Raw genomic sequence first — 13,087 nt, forward strand, 5'->3', positions numbered from 1 at the left:
CCACTCTCCTGGGAAACCACTTTCTCCTGCGCCTTCCCTCCTCTTCACGGGGTGAGTCCCCTGAGTTTCATCCCTGGCACCCCTCTTTTCTCATGCTAGCAAGTCTTCCAAGGAAACCTCTGAGCTCTCTTGACTCCAGGTCTACTGGGGACCATCTTGCCCACCCCCTCATAGCCCAAGGTCACCCTAAATGGGCCTCAGAGCTGGGGTTGGAGCCACGTGTCCTAACCTCCAGGTCAATCCATCTCCTGTTACTCAGAGCTGCCACTACCTACTCCCCGTTTTTGCATTTCTGCAGGAAGCAGCCATACCCTGGATGAGGGAGAAGGTGCGAAGCTCTGATAAGGTGGGGCGGAGGCTATTTTTAGAGGACACTGCCTTTCCACTTAGGCTGGGAGCAACTCGAAGGCCAAGACGGTGGGAAATGTGTTTGCAAGTTTGGCTCATTAAAGGGACTAAATACACCAAGTGACAATATTCCTCGCTTTCACTCTGCCTGTTTGTTTCATGGCTCGAGTTGATGAGACTCTATTTGTCTTCATTTTCCCTTACTTCTTTATCAGTGAGGCTTTGAGGTAGGTTTAGAGAAAATATATAATAGAAATAATAGAATAAATAGAATAGAATAAAAATGAAATTTCAGAATGGGGGCGCTATTGTCTGAGCAAGGGAAAGTCCAGGACAGCAGCAGATCAAAGAGGGGGTATTGGGGTGCTCACAGATCGCCAAGACCTGCTGAGCAGCAAGAAGGGGCAGGAAAGATGAGAAAAATTAGTGGAGCCTGCACGCCTCCTGGTGTGATCCCCAGCCCCTTGGGGGGGGGGGGGATCCTGCGGCTCTTGTCAAAAGAGTTGCAGCCCTTGTCAAAATAAATACCATCACTGGGAGAAAGATGAAGATTGGGGGGATGCTCCCTTTGAGGGTCCAGAACTGAGTTACGGTCTGCTTCTGCGATTTGGATACAGAAGAGTTTGGGCTAGTTCATCTCTAAGAGTCTGACAGGGTGAAGGTGGAGACCAAGTGCAGGGTCCCTAAAGTATATTAGGAAGGGGCTGGGGGGTTCGGAGGGTGTGATGCTTTCATGCCTCCAAGGCCGCATCATAAGCACTGTATAGATGGGAAAACTGAGGCCAGGGAGAAGCTGGACTGGAGCTTCTGGTCCTGCCCAGTTCGTTGGGTCTAAAGCTGTTTGAGTCACATGCTGCTTTGCGAGGGTGATGGCTGCTCCCCAGCAGAGGTGCCCTTAAGTACCGCGGGCCCCTCTTCCTGGAGGTATAGGGCCCAGGCTATTCCGAGGGCCCTAATAGGTCCCAGCATAGGACTGAGTCAGAGGGACTGCCACAGTGTCTGGTTTCTTTCCACAATGCCTCTGGATGTGCGCGGCTGTGCCCCCGGCGTCCCAGGCCAGAGCCGAGGAACAGGTGTGGGGGAGCGCCGGCGGTCAAGAGCGCGCCCTGCTGCTCTCACCGCCAAGATTCCGAGCTCCATCTCCCGAACCAAACCCCGCCCTTACAAATAGGGAAACTGAGGCCCAGGGAAGGGAAAGGGCTCGCCAAGGCCACCCTGTGACTTGGCGACAGCGAGGGGCTTCTGCCTCCAGGCGCTTGCCCGCTCTACCTTGGCCCGAAATGCGTGTATGTATCATGGTGCTTTAAACCGCGTCATCTCCTGCAGTTTGGGAAACTTTTCCTGCCTCAAACAGGCGCAGTCCGAACCCCGGTTCCCGGTCCACCAGGCACGTACGTCCCACTCCCACCCCCGAACTTTCGGCAGCCGGAGGACGGCCACGCCTCGGTGCCGGGCTCAGGCGGGCACCTGTCCCCGGCATAGTACCCGCGGGCGCAGACCTCCGCCGCGCGGGAGTCGAGAGGCTGATGGGTGGCGGGGGCGGCCGCGCCGCCAGGACCCGGGCCCCGGCGCCCCTCTCCCAGCGCGCATGGGTCCTTCTGTCGTTTACAGACGCGGCGCCGAGGGCCAGAGAGGAGGGCGCCCCGGCTGGGGCCCGGGGAGCCTAGCGGCGCGAACGCGAGAGCGGGGTTCCGGACCCCGAGACCCCCGGCTCCCCAGCCCGGGAGGCAACCCGAGGCGGCGGCTATTTATAGAGGGAGCCACGCTCAGTCCCTCTTGGCGGCGGCGGCGACAGCTGAATATTTTGCCCAGATATGGCTGGGGCCCCGGCGCGGGGGCAGGGAGCCCCGCGAGCGCGAGGGGTACCCCGGGCCGGGTGGGGGCTTACCGGGCCGTGGAGCCGCCGGGGCGGGCGCGGGCGCGGGCGACGACGGGGCGAGCGCGGGCGGCAGGCGGACGGGCGCGGTAGGCGGACAGCCGGCGGGCGAGCGGAGCGCGGGGCTGGACGAGCTCCCGGGCGGGCGGGCGGGCGCTGTGGGCTCCGGGGGTGGGAGCCAGGGGCGGGCCCGGCTCCGCGCTGTCACCGCGCCCCGCCCCGCCCGCCGCCCTCTCCCTCCGCTCGGGGGCGCCGGGCCGCCGCGCACTGTTCCCCGGCCGGGGAGCGACGCCCGCTGGGGGCAGCGCGGGGCAAGGGGCCGGGCCGCCCGGCAGCTGCGATCCTTGGACAGGGGGGTGCGAATAGCGGCGAGTCTGGGTCTCTCGTTCCCCCAGCTGTACCATGAGGAGTTTAAGCCGCAGCGGAGTTATCTGGAAAGAAGTGGGCGGATTTTCATTCCTGTGGAGTCTGAGATGTAAGAATCGGCGGGTCTTTGGATGGAGCAAAGCCTGACAAGCAGCTGTTGCACCTTTACCTCTTTTGACTACAGCAACCACCTGGCCCATCTCACCAGCAGCCCAGCTAGGTCTGGAACGAGCTACAGCTTTAGTAACGATCGTTTTGTGAGCAAGTAGTTCCAAAAGAGTCGAATGCATTCTCTATACTTGACATGGAGCGTCCAAAATACCAATTTAAAATACAACAACAACAAAAGGCTAATATGTTTTCCAGAACAAACCATTAAGCCCAAAGAGAAACTTTGTTTTAATTTTTTAAATGGCTCATAAAAAAGAATCTGTGTGGACAGAAGGTACGGTGTCCAAGTGTTATGGGAGAGTTTCCGGTGAGGTAGACCCTGATATAACTTTACTCCTGGTGTATGGATTCCTAATGAGAAACATTCGTTTTTGTTTTTGTGAATCTGGTTTTCCACGAAAATGTATTTCTACATTACAAAACTCTCACAGCTGTAAGAGAATGCTCTTTTCAAATGATATGTGCCATGCATTTAAAAATGATTTGATATTTCAGATTATTTTTATTTTAAACCCATTTGTTGTGGAATCAAATATATTTAAGAAAAGTATATATGTCATAAGTGTGCAGGTTCAGGAATTTTTATCACACTGAACACTTGTTGCAAGAAACAACATTGCCAGCAGCAGCCCAGAAGCCAACCCTCTGGGTCCTGGGTTGCAGCTCCCTCCTAAAATGATTGCTCCCTTGACTCTTACGGTAATCACTTCCTTGTCTGCTTTCCTCCATAGATTGTCTTCATTTGCTCAACTCCACAGTGTGAGATGAATCCGTGTGGTTTCATGTGGCTGTATTTTGTTTACTTTCATTACCTTAGAGGTTTCTATTTCATGAATATAGTACAGTTTTAAAAAAAATCCAGAATGGATAAAGAAGAGGTGATACACACACACACACACACACACACACACACACACACACACTGGAATATTACTCAGTAATCAAAAAGAATGAAATCTTACCATTTGCAACTAGTGGATGGAACTAGAGGGTATTATGCTAAGAGAAATTAGAGAAAGACAAATATCATATGACTTCACTCATATGAGGACCTTAAGATACAAAACAGATGAACATAAGGGAAGGGGAGCAAAAATAATATAAGGGGGGACAAAACCTAAAAGATTCTTAAATATGGAGAACAAACAGAAGGTTACTGGGGGGGGTTGTAGGAGGGGCGGTGGGCTAAATGGGTAAGGGGCATTAAGGAATCTACTCTTTTTAATAATTTTTTTAATGTTTTATTTATTTCTGAGAGACAGAGAGAGGCAGCGTGAGGAGAGGATCAGAGAGAGAGGGAGACACAGAATCCGAAGCAGGCTCCAGGCTCTGAGCTGTCAGCACAGAGCCTGATGCAGGGCTCAAACTCACGAATTGCTAGATCATGACCTGAGCCAAAGTCAGACGATTAACCGACTGAGCCACCCAGGCGCCCCAGGAATCTACTTTTGAAATCATTGTTTCACTACATGCTAACTTGAACGTAAATTTTAAAAAATTAATAAAAAATTTTTTAAGAAAAACTTATTTGAAAATTCAAAAAAAGTTCCATTTTACTATTAATTAAAATTTGCCTCTGTTTTAGCTATTGCCAATAGCTATGCTTTGAACATTCTTTAACACTCTCCTCCAGCACAAGTGCAAATATCTTCAGTAATTGAAATTAATAAAATTTGAAACATTTTCACAGTTCTGGTAGAGGTAGTGGGATCTCCCTGAAATTTGATTTCCATTTCCCTGTGTCCTAATGGGTTGAGCACCTTTTCGTGTTTCTCGGCCAGTTGGGTTTTCTCTTTGTAAAATGTTCAAATTTACTCCCATTTTGTTTCTGGATAGTCTTTCGCTTACTGAAAATATTCTATATACAAACATTCCTCCATTGTGTGCTTTGCCTTTAGACCATCGTAATAATGCCTTTTGACAAACAGGTGTTCTTCATTTTAACATAGTCTAGCCTATTGGCCTTTACTGTTAGTACTTTGTCTTCTTTAGGACATCTTTCGACTCCTAGATTATCAACGTACTTCCCTGTGTTATCTTCCCTCCTTAGCCTCTCACATTTAGGCTTTGAATCCACCTGGAATTGACTTTGACTATGTTATGAGGCAGGGGCCAAGTTCCATTATTTGTCAAATTGCCCTAGCACCCGATTATTCACTTACATCAACAACACAATTGCTGTATTTTATTTTTTATTTTTTTAATTTTTTTTAAATGAGCAGCAGGCAAAAGTTTATTAGAGTATAAGATTAGAAAGTAATAGGAGTATGAAAGCTCTCTTTGCAGAGAGGGGACATTCAAAAGTGAATGCCCCCGACTATAGGCGAGGGTTTTTGTTTTATAAGGTTGTGCCACCCACCCTCTTCCATCCCTTCCCACTTGCTCCTTCTTAGATCCTATCCCTTACCGGCTTGATAACTCTTGGTGCTGTGTTGTCCACTCCTGATTGGCTGGAGTCCATTGTGTGAGGAGTCAGACTATGGTCATACTGTCCCTCATATGACTTAAGTTTTATGGTTTATTTATTTTAGTTAGGTATTTTGATTGTCAAATTCTTGAGGGGAACCTGAAGAGGAGTAGGTGGTGTCTGTTACATTCTTTTTTCAATTGCTGTATTTTAAAACAGCATTAAAATGGAAGCATTTCTAAAGTCAGTGAAATAGAAACCACTTCTTAATCTGTAGGCAATTTGAGGATTTTTGTTGTTTTTTGTTGTTGTTGGGGAAAGAAACCATTATAAAATATATTCATACTAGTTTGTTTCAGTTAAATGTTTGTGTCAGGATATTTTGATTTTTATCATAAATGACTATTTAAATCACTGGCGTAAGTATTCCTGAATTTTGAATCACTTTAAATATTAAATATAAATTTTAAAAAGCTAGAAAAATAATTTCAACATATTTTAAGTGAAAAACCTCAAACATCTGATCTTTACCTTCTTTCCATTCTCACTTTTCCTGTATTTTCTCAAAAAAAAAAAAAGCAAATGACTTTAAGAATTTTTATTTCTGGCCTGGCCTTCTTCCCTGTGAAGACTCTACACTTCTAATAGTTTATGCATATCCATACACAGTGATCTAGTCCCTTAAACTCAGCATGTTTAAATTTTTTTCAATGTTTATTATTTATTTTTGAAAGAGAGAGAGAGAGTGAGAGCAGGGGAGGGGCAGAGAGAATGAGAGACATAGGATCTAAAGCAGGCTCCAGGCTCTGAGCTGTTCAAGCTGCGGGGCTTGAATTCACGAACTGCAAAGACCATGACCTGAGCTGAGGTGGGGTGCTCAACCAAGTCACCCCACACCCCTAAACTCAGTATGTTTAAAAAAACCCTTTCAGTTTCCCAAATAGAGTAAGGGTCATCATCTTAGCCTCTCAGAAATTAAGACTTGGCTTCACTTAGTGACACTTTCTTTTTCCTGTCTTCTGGATCTAAAATGTCAGTTGTAATAATTCTAATTAAAAACTTCAAAAGGCCTTTACTTTTTTTCTTGATTCTCATTGCTCCCCTCTTAGTCCAGGGCCTTCCACCCTCATCTCCGGGCCACTGATAAGGCTGCCAGCCTATCCCTCTGTCAATCCATCCTGCCCATCAATTAGCAAGGACATAATGGGTGCCTGATGTGTTCAAGAGATCATTTTCTCTGTTGTGGAGGGCACAGACAGTGGCATGTTCTGGAGGCCAGTGAATGGGCTCACAAGAGCTGCTGGGGTAGGTCTTTTCCCAACTCTACATTCAGTGATGTCACATTGTTAGCTGGAACTCAACAACGGTGGGAGCATTTACAACGTGGGGATCATGAGGTACTGTGAATCAAGGCTCACTCCCTGCCCACACCCACCAGAACCAATTGTCAAACATTTACTAGTATGTCATTAGAGAGATGAGTAAGACCCCTCCCTCCTTCAAGGAGCTCACAATCTAGCTGGGTGACTGGTGCACAGACAACTTGTTATATGCTACAAAGCTCAGTGAGGTCTTGATACAAAGAGAGGCATACTCAAAATGCAACAGGGTGGAGGGGTACCAGGAAGACTTCATGGTCAGCCGCGGATGTCATGGAGGATACTGGCAAACAAAAATGGGGAGAGGGAATGAGTGGCAGTCTGAAGGAACAGAATAAGCATGGTTAGGAGGGGAGCAAGGCTTGCTGTAGAATATCAATAGTCCTGGGTGTGTGTACATGGAGCCAGATAGGTCCAATGTGGCTGTTTAGGGAGCCATGGACAATGAGGTTGGGTAGGGAGACTGTGGAAGGTGTGGACACCCTGGATAATGATATGCCACTCAAGATTTGGGGTGAGAGATATGCTTTGAGGTTCACCCAGGCTGCTCCTCTATAGCACCACCAGCAATGTTAATGTGCTAAAGACTCAAGATTGTCCTCACACTGTTTGGTAACTACATTGGCTTTGGGACAGACCACTACACCAGGGTTAAGTCTTGAAATTTTCACAATCTAACTGTAAAGAAACCCAGCACCATAAAGAAGACATGAATAGAAAGAGAAATCCTTCATCTTATAATCATAAAGCCTAGAAATTAGAAGGTAGTCAGTCTTTATATTGATAAACATTTTTATTCTAATATTATAGTAATAATTCAAGTGCAATTTTCTTTGAAAAGTCAACTCTGTTAAAACAAAACTTGTTAAATATCTTTCATCAAACAGAAGCATATTCTTTTCAATCCCCACAGCAGTCAGAGCCCTGTAGCAGAGATAAGATTTCTTTTTTTTTTTTTAAGCCTACTACATTTTGTTATTGCTAAAAAATCTGAATTAGTTGTCAAGGTCTCAGAAGCAGTGATTAATTAACTTTCGAAAGCTCTACCAGATACTCTGACATAAAATCATGAATCCAGATATCTGTGTCTGGCAATGATGTGTCCACTAAATAGACCACTACTTTCCGGTCCCAAGGGTTGGCATTTTCTATAACTGTCTGCACCAGCGCCACTAGAGGTTTCTTCTCCACATGATTTCGAAATACCATCGAAGCCTCCTCAGACCACTGGTTGCACTTCACCCCTAGGAGAAAGACAAGGAGTACAAGGATCAGTGAGGGTCTGACGAGACTTTCTTTGATCTATAATAATGGAAAACTGTTTAGTCAATTCCAAAGTAGCTGAAACATACCAGGTTAGACTTGCCTAAGTAAAAAACTAAAGAGTTGCCCCCAAATCTTAAAACAGTCCAGCTTATCGTAGTTTTCCTATTTTGAATGGGGTTACGTCTGTAAACCTTCACCTGTGTTATAAAATGAAGTTATAGGGGCGCCTGGCTGGCTTAGTCAGAAGAGTGTGTGACTTCAGGGTCATGAGTTTAACCCCACTTGGGGTATAGACATTACTTAAATATTTTTTAAATCTAAAAAGAAAAATAAAGTGAAGTTATAATAACTACTGCCCATTTCCCTATATAAAGTATATGTAGATTTGAAATGATAATGGGATCCCCAAGGGGGATAAAAAATCAATAATATCTGTAACATTATGTGTCAACTACACTTAAAATAAAATACCAATTATATCAATCATACATCTTTTATTTACAGATTTTTTTCCCCCGATGAACCAGATATAGTGGAAGAGGAGGAGAGGAGAAAGAGAATTAATATGCGTAGAGTATACTAAGTTTTCAAAATTAGTTGTTACACTATCATAACTATAATTAGTTATATAATAATTAGTTATTATTATATTATATATATATATAATATGGCAATAACACTGGATTGAAGGTCTAGACACCTAATTACCATTCCCAGCTCTTCCTCTGTCATGTGGTATAGTATTTGGGCAAATCAACTGGTCAGGCCTCAGTTTATCAGAAAGTAAGCTGGTTGGACCAAATAAATTGTAAATCCCATGCATTTCTAAGTTCCTATGACTTTTAAGCTTGAGTGCTCAAGTTAGAGAATTCTAAATTAGGTTTTAAAACAAAATTGAGGGGCAACTAGGTGGCTCAGTCAGTTAAGCATCTGACTTCACCTCAGGTCATAATCTCATGGTTCATGGGTTCGAGCCTCATGTCGGGCTCTGTGCTGACAGCTAGCTCAGAGCCTGGAGCCTGTCTTTGGATTCTGTGTCTCCCTCTCTCTCTGACCTTCCCCTGCTCATGCTGTCTCTCTCTCTCTCTCAAAAATAAATAAAACATTTTAAAAAATAAATAAATAAAACAAAATTGAGAGAAGAATGTATGTTTTTCAAATACTAGCTTAATATTAGTATTAGTATTAATATTAGTATTAGTGTTAATATTAATACAAGTTTAATATTAGTATGAATACTAGTATTAGTAAACTAACATGAATTAAGTGCACATATACTAGATTTGAGAAACTATAAACGATGCCCTGTAGTGACAAAGGTCTGGCAGTTTCACACATCATTTAACAGACCTGCTATCCATTTGGTGAGTGGGCTAAGTTCTCTGAGACCAAGAGAAGTCTAGAGTAGCCCCCAAGCTGCTGTTTCCTGACTTTGAATGGTGATAGTAACAGTGCCTAACTCTCCTAGTGTGTGGGAGAAGTCAATGCAATGAAGTGGCTCGTGGAGACCTTTGCCCATAGTAAGTACCAGTGACTGTTAGCCAAGGTGCCGGAGATGGGGACGATGGTGCCATGCACTTGTTCCCCACAGACACTCCCTCTCTGGACACTCTGACCATCATGCTTAACGATATGTGTTGTTAGCAAGACCTGAACATCCAAAAGTGAAAATTTAAAAATGTGATCATTAAATCTGAAGAAATGATTTAGAGGTTGGAGTCCAAAGCAGGTCAGTGGTAGACATGCTCATCTGCAAAATGCTGATTTTGGTTCATATCTAACTACCATGGGTGTTTCTTCTGAAATCTAGCAGGAGACACAAAGAAAGAAACTGAAAAATACTTCAAAATAACATGATATATAGATATAGGTATCTCCAATAAAAGCTGGCCAAAATTTAAAAGAAAAATCTATATACATACTTTCTTTCATTTCTGAGATGAAATCACTTCTGCTACTGTGCTGAATGGGTGGCACCATGCGGTCACGGCCCCCCCATCTCCCAGCATAGCAGGACACAGAGAGCCCCAGATGGCTCGCGGTCTGCATGCCTCAGCCTTTATCGCCTCCACACCCTCTGCTAATGCCGCCGGACCGCTGGGTGCAGCTTCGTCTAATGACGCGTGCTACGTACGGGTGGGATGCACACCGAGGAGCCACGAGCATTTGTACTGCTGTCACAAAAATCTAGCTGGATGATATTTTAAAGAAGTGTCCCTGTACACCTACTAACTTACATCTTCAGATTTTAATAATAGTCAATAGGCTGCTTGAATGTGGTAAAATCACATACTTGCATGCTGTTAATTGCAACACAACTGGAGACTTATTTGGCCATAAAAATGGTCCTCTTCTATGGCCTAGGATGTTTTATAATTGTGGAAACCCATTATGTGTTTGTATTATAATTTATATAAGTTATCAAATATTAACTGAGCAATGTTTTCCTCCTATTGGTTATGTAGGTTATTTCATTGTTTTTGTGTATATAACAAAGTATAAATAACCTAAATGCTTAACAAAAAGGAAATAATGATTAAACAGAATCTTCTGCAGCTATTAAAAATCATTACAGGGGCGCCTGGGTGGCTCAGTTGGCTGAGGATCCGACTTCAGCTCGGGTCATGGTCCTGCGGTTTGTGAAATCGAGCCCCGCGTCTGCTCACGCTCTGTCCCTCTCTCTCAAAAATAAACATTTAAAAAAATCATTAGTAAGACTATCAAACACTCAAAAAGTGATAAGGAAAAAAATGCTAAAAATGAAGAAAGCAGCATGCAAGATCATACCCGTCCTTAGACTGCAGCTTTAGAAATATACCCATATGTGAGACCACAGATGGAAACGAATACAGAAACAGCAGATATAATAGAAAGGCATAACTGTGACAGATCATTAAAACTTATGTCCATTATGGTCAGGAAGTTGTTTGCCAAAAAAAAAAAAAGAAAAGAAAAGAAAAGAAAAAAAGTTAACTCAATAGGCCAGTGACTCTGTACTCCCCTAAGTGTCCAGGACAAAAGGACAATATAAACCATGTTGTGCCATGAGTTCAAGTTTCACAGAAATTACCTGCAAGTCAAGTTTCACAGAAATTACCTGCGAGTTGAGCTGTGACTGCTTGGAATGGCAGCTTTCTAAACATGTCCACCAGGGGCTGTACTTTTCTTATGTTGACTAGCTCATGTTTGCCATAGTCCAGTTCATACACAGACACCAGTCCATTGGTCAGGATTCCTTTTAAAAGCACCCTGTGCCACCTGGATGTGCATTGGATTAAAAAGGAAGAAAAAAGTACACAAAGTCAACATCTGCTTTAAGGGTAATGATCTATGATAAAAAGAAAAATCAATGCAAAAATGTTTAATGAAGTACAAAACTGTACTGTCATTGAGGTTTTAAAAGAGATAGCTTCTTCTTACTCCCAAGGTTACTCTCCTCTGCTTTGCCACCAGCTTATTTGGTGGGGTTTCCTCGCTCAACACCCATTTACAGGCTTCATGGAGCTACTACAGGAGACCAACACACAAAATAGCAACCACCACTAAGCAGAATCAGACAGGAGGCGGCTGATCAGGACAAGGCAAGGAGATCCCTCCCCTCTGATGGGGAGACAGGGGTGGCCACAGGTCTGGGACAAGGTACATATGTAGGAGAGGGGAAGAGGGAGGAATTGGAACCAGGCCAGGCTGAAGACATGCATGAGAAGAAAAAGCACAGGCGATGCTACAGGGCATGGCAGCTGGGAGCACAGCAAACAGCACAGTAAGGCTAGAAGGCAGAATGCGTGAAGGAATGGAAGGGAAAACCAGATGGGTAAGAGAGTGTGGGAAGAGATTACAAAACATTTTGAATGCAAAGGTGACAATTTTAATTATGCCAAGAGAGGACATTAAAAAACAAAATAAAACAAAATGCAAGTCCAACCCACTGCCGAGAATAGTCTGGAAAGGATAGGAGAATTGGGGGTGGGGTGGGGAAGAACATGGTTCACATGAATATACTTTTCTCCTTTGGACCTACATTCATCATCATTACAATCAGAAAAGCTTAGACTTCAAATTTAAGATATGAAGGACCATATTAAATCCTATAGCCTTGAGGTGCCTGGGTGGCTCAATCGGTTAAGTATTTCAATTCAGGTCATGATCTCATGGGTTCATGGGATCCAGCCCGAAGTTGGGCTTTGGCTCTGAGCTGACAGTACAAAGCTTGCTTTGGATTCTCTCTAAATAAACAAACAAACAAACAAACTTAAAAATCCTATAGTCTTGATTATGTGATTGAAGAATATCACCACACTAAGGAAGGAAGACTGTAACATCTAAAAGGTATAAGTGTCTGTGGAGACAGCCTCTGCCCCTGCAAGATGTGAGTCAGGCTCTGCCAGGGACGGCAGGCCCAGCGATCCTCTGAAGCAGGTTTATTAGCTACAAGGCCCAAGCGCAGTGCAACAGCAGGCCTTTGACTGCAATACACTGCTTGGCTGGGGGCTAGCTAGGCTGGATGAATTCTCCAGCACATCCAGGAGAATGGGTACAGGAAACCCACATAGCTGCCATAGGGGCAACTTTAGTAAGAAAGCTACAAAGAGGCCAATTTTGGACACTAGCGAAGGTTTGGGGAGGAAACCCCAGAAACCTTCAGATAAGCCCAAAGTGCAGCAAGCGATAATCCATGAGTCACAGAGACAACAGGGACACAAACAGATATCATAGTAAGTAGATGAACTTTGGGGACCAACAGACTTAGGCTGGAGCCCCCCCAACCCCCACCTCTGGGACAAGTTCCAACTATGTCACCTTGGGCTCTTATTTAACTCTCTGAGCCTCAATTATCTCATATGTAATATTTAATTTTAACTCACTTGCAGAAATAATATATATAAAGTGCCTAGTACATTAGTTGGCACATAATAGGTGCTTGGCAAATGGTAGCCACCATTGTTATTATTATAATAATTATGATAATTATCATTACAATGAAGATAAGCTGTATAAATATAAGCATGTCAGAGAAATTTCCATATGTGGAGATGCCAGTTTGGTGCAGGTTGTTAAATCTGTGTGGGTGCAAAAGGAGATAAAATCATTTGGTTTCCACCTATATCACTGTCTTTAAATTGTAGGGCAAATGCTGGTGGTCAGTGCTTTTACGGTATAAATACAAGGTACAGAGCAGCGAGGGGAGAGCTACCAGCAGACTCACATGCTGTGCCCTTCTGCAGCTTTTAATTTTCAGCACTGATAGCTTAACTAAAGGTTTCTGTTTGGACT

At 44.2% G+C, this 13,087-nt stretch overlaps 2 protein-coding genes across 3 annotated transcripts in view; both read right to left on the reverse strand.

Moving 5' to 3' along the window:
- TMOD1 (tropomodulin 1) overlaps nucleotides 1-2,319 on the reverse strand; it is an 86,886-nt gene extending 84,567 nt beyond the window's left edge. Inside the window, exon 1 of one of the 2 annotated variants that reach the window (XM_039234761.1) lies at nucleotides 2,237-2,319. The gene's annotated coding sequence lies outside the window, so the exon portion shown is untranslated. The remainder of the gene's footprint in view (nucleotides 1-2,236) is intronic. The other variant, XM_039234762.1, reaches the window with a different exon arrangement.
- Nucleotides 2,320-7,488: 5,169 nt separating this feature from the next.
- TDRD7 (tudor domain containing 7) overlaps nucleotides 7,489-13,087 on the reverse strand; it is a 99,300-nt gene continuing 93,701 nt past the window's right edge. The window contains exons 16-17 of the mRNA XM_039234834.1: nucleotides 10,911-11,071; nucleotides 7,489-7,791 (exon numbers count right to left, since the gene is read on the reverse strand). Of these exons, the coding sequence (XP_039090765.1) occupies nucleotides 7,571-7,791; nucleotides 10,911-11,071 (382 nt within the window). The 3' untranslated portion in view covers nucleotides 7,489-7,570. The remainder of the gene's footprint in view (nucleotides 7,792-10,910; nucleotides 11,072-13,087) is intronic.

The sequence above is a fragment of the Hyaena hyaena genome, unplaced genomic scaffold (genome assembly GCF_003009895.1).
Source record: "Hyaena hyaena isolate Hyena2069 unplaced genomic scaffold, ASM300989v1 scaffold_93, whole genome shotgun sequence".
Classification (NCBI taxonomy): domain Eukaryota; kingdom Metazoa; phylum Chordata; class Mammalia; order Carnivora; family Hyaenidae; genus Hyaena; species Hyaena hyaena.